The following is a 14,533-nucleotide window of genomic DNA, read 5'->3' on the forward strand; positions in this document are numbered from 1 at the left end:
TTTTTTATTACAGATTCAATTTCTTTACTGTTAATTGGTCTGTTCAAATTTTTTATTTTTTCTGGATTCAGTTTTGGAAGGTTATTTCCATATTTAACCATTTCTTCTTGGTTGTCCACTTTGTTGGCATACAATTGTTCCTAATATTCTCTTACAATCCTTTGTATTTCTGTGGTGTCAGTAGTTATTTCTCCTCTTTCAGTTTTTTGTTTATTGAGTTCATTCTCTCTCTCTCTCATGAGTCTGGCTATAGTTTATCAATTTTGTTCTTTTCAAAGAACCAGCTCCTGGTTTCATTGATCTGTTCTATTGTGGGTTTTTTTGTTTTGTTTTGTTAGTTTCTATTTTATTTCTACTGTAATCTTGATTATTTTCTTCTTTCTACTGGTTTTGGGGTTTCTTTGTTCTTTCTAGCTCTTTTAGATCTAAAATTGGGTTGACATTTTTCTTGCTTCTTGAGGTAAGCCTTTTTTGCTGCAAACTTCCCTCTTAGAACACCTTTTGCTACCTCCCCCCAAATTTGGAATCATTTTCATTTATCTCCATGTATTTTGTTTTATTTTCTCTTTGATTTCTTGGTTGACCCATTCATTGTTTGGTAGCATGTTATTTACCTCCATGTATTTGTGTTCTTTCCAGACTTTTTCTTTTGGTTGATTTCTAGTTTCATAGCATTGTGGTCAGAAAAAACCTCAATCTTCTTTAATTTGTTGAGATTTGTTTTGTGACCACATGTAATGTGTTCTGGACAATGATCCTGTGTACTTGAAGAGAATGTGTATTCTGCTGTTTTATGATGGAATGTTTTGGATATACCTCTTAGATCCATCTGGTCCAATCTGTCATTCAAAGCCACTGTTTAATTATTGTTTTTCTATTTGGATAATCTAGGTGTGCCCATGTTGAATGCATACATATTTACAATTGTTATATCTTCTTGGATTGTTCTGTTTATGATTATGTCGTGTCCTTGTCTCTTGTTACAGTCTTTATTTTAAAGTCTATTTTTGTTTTTCTATGTATTGCTACCCCAGCTTTCTTTTCACTTCCATTTGCATGATAAATGCTTTCCTATTCTTTCAATCTACATGTGTTTTGGGGTCTGAAATGAGTCTCTGGTAGGCAGCATATGGATAGGTCTTGCTGTTTTTATCCATTCTGTCAACCTATGTCTTTTGATCGGGGTATTTTGTATATTTACCTTCAAAATAATTACTGATAGGTATGCAGTTATTGCCATTTTGTTACTTGTTCTATGATTGTTGTAGTACTTTTCTGTTTCTTTGATTGCTCCTCACAGTTTTCCTGGCTTTGTTTACTGATACATTTGGCGTTTATTTATTTTCAAGAGACAGAGAGAGAGCGTGAGCAGGGGAGGGGCAGAGAGAGAGGGAGACACAGAATCCAAAGCAGACTTCAGGCTCTGAGCTGTCAGCACAGAGCCTGATGCAGAGCTCAAACTCATGAACTGTGAGATCATGACCTGAGCCAGTCAGTGGCTCAAATGACTGAGCCACTCAGGTGCCCCCTTTTACTGATATATTTGGATTCCTTTCTCTTTGTTAATTTTTTGCATATATCTTACTGGTTTTTGATTTGTGCTTACCATTAGGTTTCTATCTAACATCTTATGCATATAGCAATCTATATTAAGTTGATTGTCACTTAAGTTTGAACCAATTCTAAAAGCAATAGATTTTACTCCTCTACCCCATCCCCACATTTTAGATTTATGTCATACTTTACATCACTTTATTTTGTGAATCCCTTGATTTTTACAGGTATACTTAATTTTACCCGTTTGTGCTTCCTTCTTTTCTTACTCCCGTTTATGGTCTTTCCTTTCCATTCAAAGAATTCCATTTAACATGTTTTTATAAGGCTGGTTTAGTGGTGATGAATTCCTTTCACTTATGTTTGTTGTGTGGGAACTCCTCATCTCTTCTGCTGTGCTAAATGATAGCCTTGTTGGATAAAGTATTCTTGGTTGCAGGTTTTTTTCTTTCAGCACTTTGAATATATTATGCCACTCCATCTGGCTTGCAAAGTTTCTCTGAAAAATCAGCTGATAGCCTTATGGGGTTTCCCTTCAATGGAACTATTTCTTTTGCTGCTTTTAAAATTCCGTTTATCACTACTTTTGGCTATTTTAATTACTGTGTGTCTTGGTGTAGACCTTTTGGGTTGATTTTACTGGGGACTCTCTCTGCCTCCTCAACCTGGATTTCTGTTTCCTTTTGCAGACTTGGGACATTTCAGCTATTATTTCTTTAAATAAATTTTCTGTCCCCCTTTCTCTTCTTTTCCTTACAATCCCTGTAATGTAATCCTGTAATGAAAATGTTACTATGCTTGATGGTATCACTGAGTTACCTTAGTTTATTTTCATTTTTCTTTTTTCTTTCTCCTGTTCAGCTTGATTGCTTTCCATTACTTTGTTCTCCAGGTTGATCTGTTCTTCTGCTTCCTGCAGTCTACTATTTTTTTCTTCTCTTGTGTATTTTTAATGTCACTTATTGGGTTCTTCATCTCTGGTTGGTTCTTCTTTATGTTTTCTCTTCGCTGAGGGTCTCACCTAGATCCTCCAATCTTTTTTTCAAGTCCAGTATCTTTATGACCATTGCTTTATTTCCTTATGAGGCATACTATGTCCATTTCATTTAGTTCTCTTGCTGTGATTTTTTTATTTCATTTGAGACATATTTCTCTCATTTTGTCTAACTCTCTATGTGTGTTTCTCTGTGTTAGTAAAGTCAGCTACATCTCCTGCTCTTGAATGTAGTGGCCTTATGAAGAAGAGGTTCTATAGTGCCCTGCAGTGGCATCCCGTGTTCACCAGAACCTGGTGCTTCATGGGTGTTTCCTATGTGTGTTAAGACTGAGCCACCTTTGTCTTCAGTCCAATTGTGTACAAAAGCTCTCTTTCTCTGTTGTGGGCAGGGTTTGGTCCCTGTGATGTTAGTGGGCCACCTGAACTGCCTTGGGCTTGAGTTGGGTCAGATCAGGGTTTCTCACAGCACTGATCTGCACGGTGCTCTCCCTGTGCTGTGCCCTAAGCTTTTGTTGGTTGGCAGGGTCTGCAGTCAGAACAGATGTCTGGGTCCCAAAGGGGTATATGTGGTTTTTACTCCCCCACCCCGGGTAGGAGTCACTTTGGAGTGCTGCTGGTCCCTGCAGTGCTGCTTGCACAATGTCTTGCTTGTGGCATCACTTTGGATTGACTCTTGCTGAGGGTGGGTTGGAGGAGTTGAGTCTACAGGAGAATGCTGTGTGCTGTTAGCAAGGTGTTGTGCTGGCCTGCTGTGGGAGGGAACTGTTGTTCTGGAGAACTCTCGCTGAGGCCCATTTGGGGTTGGGGGTTCTGTGAAAGAGCACAGGAGCTAGGTGTGCTCTTTGCAAGCTATTGTATAGAGTTCTCAGGTCCTACTGGTCCCTGCAGGTGTCTGTGTATCTAGGCTGGGGAGGGTGAGAGAGGGAAATGGCAGCTACCAGCTTTTTTGTTCTTAGAGAAGTCTCCTAAAGATCCCTGCCCCTCTGACACATACTCTGAGATCAGTAAACAAATCTCCTTCCCATATACCCCAAGTGTTTTTCAAACTGCTGCTCCAATGCTCTCTCTCAGTGGGGCTCTTATGCTGTCTCTTTAAGGACAGGGATTCGGCTTCCTATCACCCTCCAGCTTTCCGAGAGAGGAGTCTGCTGATTTTTAAAGTTCTAGTTGTTCAGTCCCATTGACTGTAACAACTCTCAAAGTTAAGCCCCTTTGGTTTCAAAGCCAAGTATCATGGGGATTCATCTTCCCAGTGGAGGTCTTCTGTGCCTGGGGTGGCTAATGCGAGGTCTGCTCCTCACCATTTCTCATGCCTGTGGACAGTGTTGCAAGTCAGTTTAGTTTCCGACCATGTATCCGCCCTTCCTACCTTTTTCAATGTGGCCTCTTCTCAACGTTTAGCCGTAGAGAGTCTGTTCTGCCAGTCTTCGGGTTGTTTGCTGGGTTATTCACACTGATGTGGGTGTTATCTAGGTGTACTCATGTGGTGAACTTTGGATGCTCCTACTTCACCATTTCACCCAGAAGTCAGATTCATAATTTCTGAAAATATATTTTTTAAAATGTAATTAAATAACTAATTGAAAAGCTAGTGATATAATTCCTGGCAAAATTATTTATCTAAAATTTTAGCCATCATAATACTTTGGATTTCACAGTAAAATCAAAAGTACCCTTGTGAATCCTTCAGTAATATGTTTGTTTATGAGAAATATTTCATTGAAAAACAATAGTTCTTATTGGGGAAAATTTTTTATTTATTACAATTCACACTCACAGATCATCATGTTTTATCCTAGACGTAATGAAGAATGCAGAGTAACAAATTCATAAGTAAGAATACTTGTTCTGATATTCAATTTACTCAATATCAGTTATTATTCACCTACACAGTTAGGACAACATGCTGAGCTCTAGAGATATGAAGATTGAAAAGCTGCATCTTTGCCCTCAAAAGCCCAAAGTTAAAAGAGGAAGGCAAATACATAAGAAAGCACATATGCAACGTACAGAGAAGTGATGCATAGTTCTTGTCCATTTTTAGCCCACTGTCATTCCTCCAGACTTGAGATTTTCACTTACATTTATTTTTTTCCAGTTTCCCTTTAGTTAGAATTCATATGCTACATCTATGTCAGCCTCTGTAAGTCAATCACTGTGTGACACTTAGGTAAAAGCTGACACACAAGTAAGTGCTCAGGGATTATGTTTTTTATCCAGGATTAAGAAATGTGGCTTTTTCCACCTATTTAGTACATGTAACAAATTGCACACATGAGTATTTGAAGGCTAAGCACTGTTTCAAATGTTTTATTCAATATAACTCATTTAAGGACAAAATTATGAACAGGTACCATTATTACCCCATTTTACAGATGAGGACACCAATGTACAGAGGGATTAAGTAACTTCGACATAATCATGCACTGGGTAACAAGCAGAGAATCCTTGATTTGAACCTGTCTGCCTTGCTCCAGTATCTGTCATCCTAACTACCACACATACTGCCTTTGTGTCATGCTGGTCTTACTCACTGACTGTGGTGATCCTTGTTCCACGTTGGAATAAAAAACTAAAACACAAAACTTAGATCTATACTGAAATTCATACAGCTTTTTATACTCTTTGGAGTACAACTTTCTGTATAAATTCACCGAAGCTGAATTTTTCTTATTCGTTTTGCTGTATTGAACATGTGCTTCATCTGTGCATGGTGTAATTCATAGGCCATTATCTCCCATTAAGGTAATGCACCATAGCACGGTCCCTAAGCCAGGGAGCCGCACGGGCAACACACCCAGAAGGGAGGGCGTTCTCAAACTGGAATCCCTTAAGAAGCTAGTGCTCAAGCCAGGCAGAGGTATGATTGAATGGAAAAACTGCTTAAATACTATAAATAACTTGTATTTTTCTCTTACAAAAAATACACTTCAAACATATCAAAGAATTAACTACGAAAAAGAAAAGGAAGTGTATTTTGTACTTTTGCCATAACACGTTATCACAAATTTAGCAACACCATTTCTGTCCATCTGTGGACCACTGAAACTAAAGAGGCAGGTTATCTGCTTCCAAAACACAATGGTGGTACAAGCATGGAATAACAGTTGTAGATATTTCTGTTCAATAAGGGAGAAAAATGGAAGGAAAAAAGAAGTCACTAATCCCAAGAAAGTCTGAAATCTAGTCAGGCAAATTCCATTAAGTTTAATGCTCTGTGGCTTGTGGCCTAGATTGTCTTGAACAGACTGTTAGTAAAAATATGGATATTAACAACTCTGCTTGGGAGGACTCAAGAAAACGAGCACAGTAGAGAAAATATATCACTTTAGATAATACCTACATTGTCACAAACAGACTATTGGTGGAAATACACATATGAAAGGGGGTTGAAGTTGATAGAAGGTAGTTAGATGACAAGTAAGGTTGTGGGGTTTAGTGATGATGAATTTCAGGTGCTGACAGAATGTGAGGATGCCCATTAGAAAGTAGGAGTCCAACAAAATAACCTTCAACATTTACTGTAAATAGTACTTCGGTAACTGGGGGCAAAGGAATAGATGATCAAATTCTATACCTAGACTTCAAAAGTTGTCCTTCCTGATTGTAGGAAATAACACTTTTCATCACTCTTGGCCTGAACCAAGCAATTTTTATTTGCCAAATTATTTATTATTTTCAAATTTTCTAGGGACTAATCTCACCCTAGAATAAAAGCTAACATTTACAGCTATTGCCATTACATAATTGAAACATAGCAGAACCCAAGGGTTTGCAATTCTCTTTTTAGCAGTGGTATTAGTTTACTAATTCAGTAAGAGTGCAGGATTTAATTGTTGTACCCAGCAGGAAATCTGGAATAATTGGTCGTTTTCTGAACAGATTTTACTAATGATTGTCACACATCTTTGACTCAGCCCTTCAAAGGAGAGTGGTCATTCTCCAATGTTGGCCAAATGTTGCATTACTAAAGGATTTGCTTCTTGGGGTACCTGGGTGGCTCACTCAGTTGAGCATCTGACTTCAGCTCAGGTCATGATCTCACGGTCTGTGTCTTCGAGCCCTGCATCAGGCTCTGTACTGACAGGTCAGAGCCTGCTTCAGATTCTGTGTTTCCCTCTTTCTCTGCCCCTCCACTGCTCATATTCTCTCTCTCTCAAAAAATAAACATTAAAAAAAAAAGGATTTTCTTCTTTGTCAGAGATTCTATTAGGGGGTCAAACTGGCATCCCAAGTCACCTCTAAGAAATATGGGTTCAGCTACAGCATGAATTTTATGAAAATATTAAAAAGCCAACAGTGTTATGATTTCACCAACTTTAACTGTACTCTTTCAAAGAAAAATCAACCTTAAACACAAAGAAATAGTGTCTATTTGCTATTGCAGTTCTTCTAAGAAAGCTAAGTATATTTTAAAAGCACAAATAATTTTGTAGTCTAAAATTTCAACTCCAAAAGCAAACAGAGAATTGACAAAATGTACTCTCATGCAAATAACTGCCCATTTATCGCCGTTTGGAGAAAATAAGTGTGTGTTGTATATATTTGTATACACATAATACGTATGTTTGACTCCTACCCAACTGGCTAAATTGGAAAAGGTCAGGCTTTGAAAATTGTTCCTAGAAAATGGATTTATCCAGGCAAATTTGTATGTGAGTCTCTACATATTTTATATACCATAAGATTGGATATGAACATAAGACTATTCCACTTCTGTTCAAAGAGGGCTTTCAGTACATATTTTCTTTAGAACATTCGTAGAATTCAAGTACAAAGCTATAGAAAGCAATAGTATTTCTATATATAACACACTGTATAGTTAAAATAATCATACCAGCTCTTTTAAAATCTCATTGCTCTGGGTGACTCCCCCTAATTCTTCCATCATTAATTCTTGGTTGGGTTTTTCAGCACTTTTCCTACAAAGCAAATTTTCCTCATGTGAATTTTGAATTGCAGGTCCTGGGGCTAACTGATGAGATGTACTTATGATCACATTGTTTTTAGCTCTTACGGTATAGGTTTCCTTGGGCTTTGCTCTTTTTTGGCAGAGCTGGAAGTGAAAAGCATCTTGGAATGCACGGTGAAAATTCTCATTGAAGAAACCATAAATGATGGGGTTGACGCTGCTATTGCAAAAGGCCAGCCAATGTGCAAACGGGTAGATGTAGATGTTGATAACCTGCAGTTCATTTGGAGACAGGTCAGCATAGTCTGAGAGCATCATCAGTGTCCACAGAGGCAGCCAGGAGAGAATAAAAAGCAGAGCCACAATCAGGAGCATCTTAATGACCTTCTGTTTCTTCTTGGACACCACATGCCACTGCTCCTGGTTCTGTTTGCCTGTGTGGGGCACTGTCATCTTGAAGAGTGAAATTCCAATCCTTCCATACATGATGACAATGAGGGACAGGGGAGCCAGGTAGATGTTGGCGAACAGCACAGTGGTGTAGATCTTCCTCATTTCCTGATTTGGCCAGTCTTCCCGGCACCAGTAGACTGGACTGGTTTTATTCTGGGAGTTGAGTCTCACTTGGTAATATTTTTCTTCTTGTACATGTAACATTATTGCAGATGGGGACATAATGGCAATGGCCAGGACCCAGATGATCACAATAATGACAGATGCTGTCTTAATAGTGAGCTTTGGCTTAAAAGGATAGACAACACAGCGGAACCTGCAATTAAAGGCAAATAGCAGTGGGACACTGCCTTGTAACTTTTGACCAAGTTGTGAATTGAATTTAATTCTCCCACTCACATTCCCCTCAAAAAGCATAAAGTTACCATTAGCAGTAGAGAGGCATGCATTGATGTCTTTTGTAACTGATATAAATTTCAACTCAGACTATGAAAGTGATAGCGGTAACTAGTGTTATGAAAACTATTACTTTCCAGATCAGCAGATAAGAAAACTTAAATTAACATGGAGTTGCTACTGAGCCACTTAAAAGCTTTATCTAACATATCTTCATATACTAATTAATTTGAACTTTAATTGCTCTATTGTCCTTCATTGCATGGGTAATGTCTGCTATCTTAAACAAGTTTTCTTCTAGTGTTTTTTTTTAATTGTTTATTTATATTTATTTGAGAGAGAGAAAGAGCACAAGTGGGGGAGGGGCACAGAGAGAGGGAGACAGAATTGGAAGCAGGCTCCAGGCTGTCAGTACACAGCCTGATGTGGGGCTCGTGAGATCATGTGAGATCATGATCAGAACTGAAGTCAGACACTTAACCAACTGAACCACCCAGGCACCCCCTTTCCTCCCATCTACCTACCTTTAAATTATAGGTAACTTTATAGGCACAATTCTAGGTATTTTGTTCTTTTTTTGCAAACCAACTATTGGGTCTTCAAATATTTTTTCATTCATTCAACAAATATACATACAATATATTCATATATATATATGTGTGTGTGTGTGTGTGTATATACACACACACACACACACATATATATGTATATGAACAAAAAAGAAATGCTGTCAGAAAATGGCCAAAGAAAATATTGCGCAATTATGCTAAAATCATGCTGGAGTTTAGATTTGGCAAGTTACTCAGGCTTCTCTAGAGAAACAGAGTCAACAGTATGCATAAATATACAGAAAGACCTTTACAGGATTGGCTCGTGCAATTTGGGAAGAAGTCCCAAGATCTGCAGCTGGCAAAATGGGGACCAGGAGAGCCCATGGTATAGTCCAGTTCACATCTAAGGGCTTGAGAACAGGATAGCCACCGATATAAGTTCCAAAAGCTATCAGGCTCACACCACCAGAAGAGCTAATGTTGCAGTTCAAGTCTGAAGACAGAAAAAGACTGATGCCTCAGCAATAAAAGTCAGGCATTTAATTGCAGGAAGGTCAGCCTTTTTGTTTCTTTGTTCTATACAGGCCTTCAACTGATTGAATAAGGGGCCAACAATAGTAGGGAGGGCAATCTTTTACTCAACCTATTGATTCAAATGTTAATCTCATCAAAAGTACCCTCATAGACACACCCAGAATAATGTCTGACCAAATATCTGGGTACCACATGGAACAGTCAAGGTCACACATAAAATTTATCACTACAACCACTTAGGAAAAAAAATCTCAGTATTCTATCTCAAGCAATGGAAGATAGTAGACTTGTTCAAGACCGTTAGCACCCAGAACTGATGGGATTTTTTTTAATATGAAATTTATTGTCAAATTGGTTTCTATACAACACCCAGTGATCATCCCAACAGGTGCCCTCAATACCCATCACCAACCCTCAGTTTGTTCTCAGCTTTTAAAAGTCTCTTATGTTTTGGCTCCCTCTCTAACCTTTTTTTATTCCTTCCCCTCCTCATGTTCTTCTGTTAAGTTTCTCAGGATCCACATAAGAGTGAAAACATATGGTATCTATCTTTCTCTCTATGACTTATTTCACTTAGCATAATACCCTCCAGTTCCATCCACATTGCCACAAATGGCCAGATTTCATTCTTTCTCATTGCCAAATAGTATTCCTTTGTGTATATAAACCACAATTTCTTTATCCATTCATCAGTTGATGGACATTTAGGCTCTTTCCATAATTTGGCTATTGTTGAAAGTGCTGCTATAAACATTGGGGTACAAGTGCCCCTATGCATCAGCACTCCTGTATCCCTTGGGTAAATTCCTAGCAAGGCTATTGCTGTGTCATAGGGTAGATCTATTTTTAATATTTTGAGGAAACTCCACACTGTTTTCCAGAGTGGCTGCACCAGTTTGTATTTCCACTAACAAGAGGGTGCAAGAGGGTTCCCGTTTCTCCACATCCTCGCCAACATCTATAGTCTCCTGATTTGTTCATTTTAGCCACTCTGACTGGCGTGAGGTGGTATCTGAGTGTGGTTTTGATTTGTATTTCCCTGATGAGGAGCAACGTTGAGCATCTTTTCATGTGCCTGTTGGCCAATTGGATGTCTTCTTTAGAGAAGTGTCTATTCATGTTTTCTGCCCATTTCTTCACTGGATTATTTGTTTCTTGGGTGTGGAGTTTGGTGAAGAACTTATGGGATTTAAAGAGTGACTAGATAGAAGTTGGAGAGAGAAGGAAAGTTCAAGAACAGATTGGATGTGTGATACTATCATTCACTGATTTGGGAAAATGAGAAAAGGAGCTAACTTTTTGTTTACTTATTTTGTGGGGGACTGGTAGAGAAGACAAGTTCAATTCTGGATCTATTTTGAAGTGCTTGTTGTTGGATATGCAGGTGAAGTTATCCAGGAGGGATTTTGAATAGAAGTATGAAATTTAGGAGAAAGACTTAGTCTGGAGAAATAGGTTTGGGAGATTTTTTAGTTTGGCTTCCTCTAAGAGCTGACCCTGAGAAAGGCATTCAGATGCAAGTAGTTCAGATGGACATGAAGGTGTGTGATGGTTTGAAAACATGTCTTCCAAATTCAATTCCCTTCTCCATGAATATGAGCTGGTTTTAGTGACTCACTTCTTTTTACACTTATTTATTTTTGAGAAAGAGTGAGACAAAGCGTGAGCAGGGGAGGGGCAGAGAGAGAAGGAGACACAGAATCTGAAGCAGGCTCTAGGCTCTGAGCAAGCCGTCAGCACAGAGCCTGATGTGGGGCTCGAACCCACGAACTGTGAGATCATGACCTGAGCCGAAGTCAGACGCTCAACCGACTGAGCCACCCAGGCACCCCTAGTGACTTACTTCTCTAATGAATAGGATGCAGCAGTGACACTACGTGACTTTCACTGGCACTTAGGACACACATGCCTTAGACTACATGTAAGAAGGTCAGCTACCTTGAAGCTGTCATGCTATAGAGCCCATGTGGAGAAAAACCAGTAGGAATAAAGTGCCTGAGAAGACTCAGTTCTGTCTCCTAGCTGTTTAAGTCCTCCCAATCTGGGCACCACCATCAGAGTGGGGTTTTATGGAGCTCCCCTCCCTGATGCCAAGTGGAGCAGAGACAAGGTATATTTCCCTAATCAGGGAATCTGCCCACATCACAGATTCATGAGCATGATGAGCCACTAAATAAGTGGCTTGTTTTGGGAGGTGACTTGTTGTATTACAAAAAATAACTGAAACCACAAAGAAATGATATATGGATTGGAAGGCAGATAGCAAAGGGTATGTCACAGGTGACCATATTTTCATCACTTTTTAAAAGACATAAAACATGACAGACACTGCTGAAATTCTCTTGGTAGGTCTACTCAATCCTTTTCCATTTTACTCAGGAATCTTGACGTTGCCATGTATCCCTCCTGTCGGGGCACCTGGATGGCTCAGTTGGTTAAGCATCCAACTTGAGCTCAGGTCATGTTCTCAAGGTTTGTGCGTTCAAGCCCTGCATTCTGCTCTCTGCTATCAGTGCAGAACCTGCTTCAAATCCTCTCTCTCTCCCCTCTCCCACTTGTGTGCGTGCACATACACGCAGTCTTCTCTCTCAAAAATAAACATTTTTAAAAAATGAACAGCAATGTTTATTTCTAAATCTCTAATTAGGAGGCATACTAGAAACCGTGAAAAACAAATTAAGGGATACTTAATACTAAATGTAATGAAATAAACCTGATAAACTCAAGATTCAAGTAGAAAATACAAAGGATATTACAGTTTTTTAATTCACTGTAAAGATGACATAAATAATTGTAAAATTAAGATATAGTACTACAAATATTCACAACTAAATAATTTAGTAGTAGCACTAGTTAGTAGTAGAAAATAATAGTAGTAACAGGATATGGTAAATTTGGAAATGATTAGCTTCCAAATTTTAATGTAAAAAGATATCTTTGGCATTTGGTGGCTAGCATATATATATATAAATTTTATTCTTCTTACATGTAAACCAAAAAAACTGGATGTATAAGATGGGTTCTTAAAAACAGATTAATGTTGAAAATAGGATCTACTGGTTGTTTTGCTTTTTTTAATGTCAGCAATTCTATTGTATTTTTTAAACACTCTCTCATCTACATGTATGTGTTGCTGACTGGTTGGTTCCTTTTTGGTCCTTTTCCTTGGCTGGGGAGACATCTTTCAGGACATTGTTCAGTTTCCTTCTCAAGTATCCCTTAATTGCCACTGCCTTAACACATGCACACATCCTCTCCCATCTAAGTTGTTACAAAAATTTAACTCTTTTTCTTTTCTTTAGTCTTAACACAACTCTAAACCCTTTCTACTTGTTTTTTCTAAAATGAAAATCTAGTCATTATTCCCCTACATAAAAGATGTTAGTAGCAGCTCCCTGCTGTCTTCAGGACAAATGGAAGACAGATCCACAGACATGTGTTTTGTTTTGTTTTACAAAGAAAGAAGCTCAAGCAGGCTCCACACTCAGGGCAGAGCCTGATGCAGGGCTCTATCCCAAGACCCTGGGATCGTAAGCTGACCTGAAATGAGTCAGAGGCTCAACTGACTGAGCACCCAGGTGCCCCAGGTCTATCATAGACTTTCTGTGACCTAATGTGCTATTCCACCCTCCCATGTTCTAGCTGGACTGTCTCTCTGTACTTCTCTTGACAAGTATCCTCCTATTTCAATTGCCGTATATATATCTCTGTTTTAAGAGATGCTCTTTCCTCTGGAAAGATCTGGAAAGAGATGTTTCTTTCCAAGGTAAATTTCTGACCCCTCAAGATTTAGACAGATATGACCTTTTCTGTGAATGCAACACTCCCTGTCCTGAGAAGTAACTTGATCACTCTCTCCTTTATACCATTGTTATGTAAGAGAGTAGTATTCATTAATGTGTCTTGTCTACCTCTACCAGAGTGTGGACTTCTTTAGGAGGTACTTTGTCTAATTTGTTTGAGATGGTATACAACCCAGCCTATTACAGGCACACTCAACAATATGTGTAAATGGATTATTAAATTTTACCTTAACATTTGGATAAAATATCAGATTTATTTCACATTTTCACCATTAGAAAATACAATATTCTAGTGTGAAAAATATATAAACTATGCTGTTATGAACTTCAGGTTTGTGTCCCCCAGAAATTCATACTTTGAATAGGGTTGAAACCCTAAACCTTGGTTGTATGATATTAGGAGCCATGACCTTTAGGAAGTAACTAGGTAGATGAGATCAAGAGGGTAGGTTCCTCATGGTAGGATTAATGACCTTTTATAAGAACAGGAAGAGACTAGAGTTTGTGCTCTCCAAGGAGAAGATAGCCTTCTGCAAACCAAGAAAAGGTCTCTCACTAAACACAGAAGATACTGGCATCCTTACCTTGGACCGTCCCACCTCCAGAACTGAGAAATAAGTTTTTGTTGCTCCAGCCACAAAGTCTATGGAATCTTGTTAGAGCAGCCCAAACTAAGACACGTATCATCCCTAATTATTTAATTCTAAAATATGAAAATTTCAGTAGTTTTATTACTGAACCTTTAGTAGATAGATACACCTTGCTCTTAAAGGATAGATATTATGGATATAGTTTGGGGCAAATATAACCAAATTTGGTAGATAATAAATTTTTCTCTGGACTCATATTTTGGTGCTGACTTACCTATCCACAGCTATCGCAACTAAAGTAAAGACTGATGCTGCAACTGATATTCCCTGAATGAATCCGCTGATCTTGCACATTGTGCTTCCAAAGGGCCATCCTGAAAGGGAAATTGAAACAGTCTTTGAAAAGATCATACTTTTTAATTTCACAAAAAATATGAACAGAAAAGCATGAAATCAAGACTGATGCAACTATTTCCTAAATGATATCCAGAAAACAATCAATGTTTCCCATTATTTTCATTAATATCTCCAGAGCTGTTTTTAGTATAGTGCTATTAATGTCAGAACTCCTATGGTAGTTACAACATTCTAGGCACTGTGGTAAGTGTTTTGTACCTATTAATTTATCTAATCCCCCAAATAGACTTTCAAAGGCTTTATTCTCTTCCTCATGATATAGACTAGCTAATAAACACACATATATCACATACCTTGCCACAGCTAGTTAGCAACATACTTAGGAT

General features: G+C 38.4%; 1 protein-coding gene across 2 annotated transcripts in view; it reads right to left on the reverse strand.

Moving 5' to 3' along the window:
* Positions 1 to 5,512: 5,512 nt before the first annotated feature.
* The window catches only part of NPFFR2 (neuropeptide FF receptor 2), a 95,420-nt gene continuing 86,399 nt past the window's right edge, over positions 5,513 to 14,533 (reverse strand). For both annotated transcript variants that reach the window (XM_025922007.2, XM_086704878.1), the window contains exons 3-4: positions 14,065 to 14,164; positions 5,513 to 8,232 (exon numbers count right to left, since the gene is read on the reverse strand). In XM_025922007.2, the coding sequence (XP_025777792.1) occupies positions 7,383 to 8,232; positions 14,065 to 14,164 (950 nt within the window). In that variant the 3' untranslated portion in view covers positions 5,513 to 7,382. The remainder of the gene's footprint in view (positions 8,233 to 14,064; positions 14,165 to 14,533) is intronic.

The sequence above is a fragment of the Puma concolor genome, chromosome B1 (genome assembly GCF_028749965.1).
Source record: "Puma concolor isolate L17-30 chromosome B1, mPumCon1.1.hap2, whole genome shotgun sequence".
Lineage (NCBI taxonomy): Eukaryota > Metazoa > Chordata > Mammalia > Carnivora > Felidae > Puma > Puma concolor.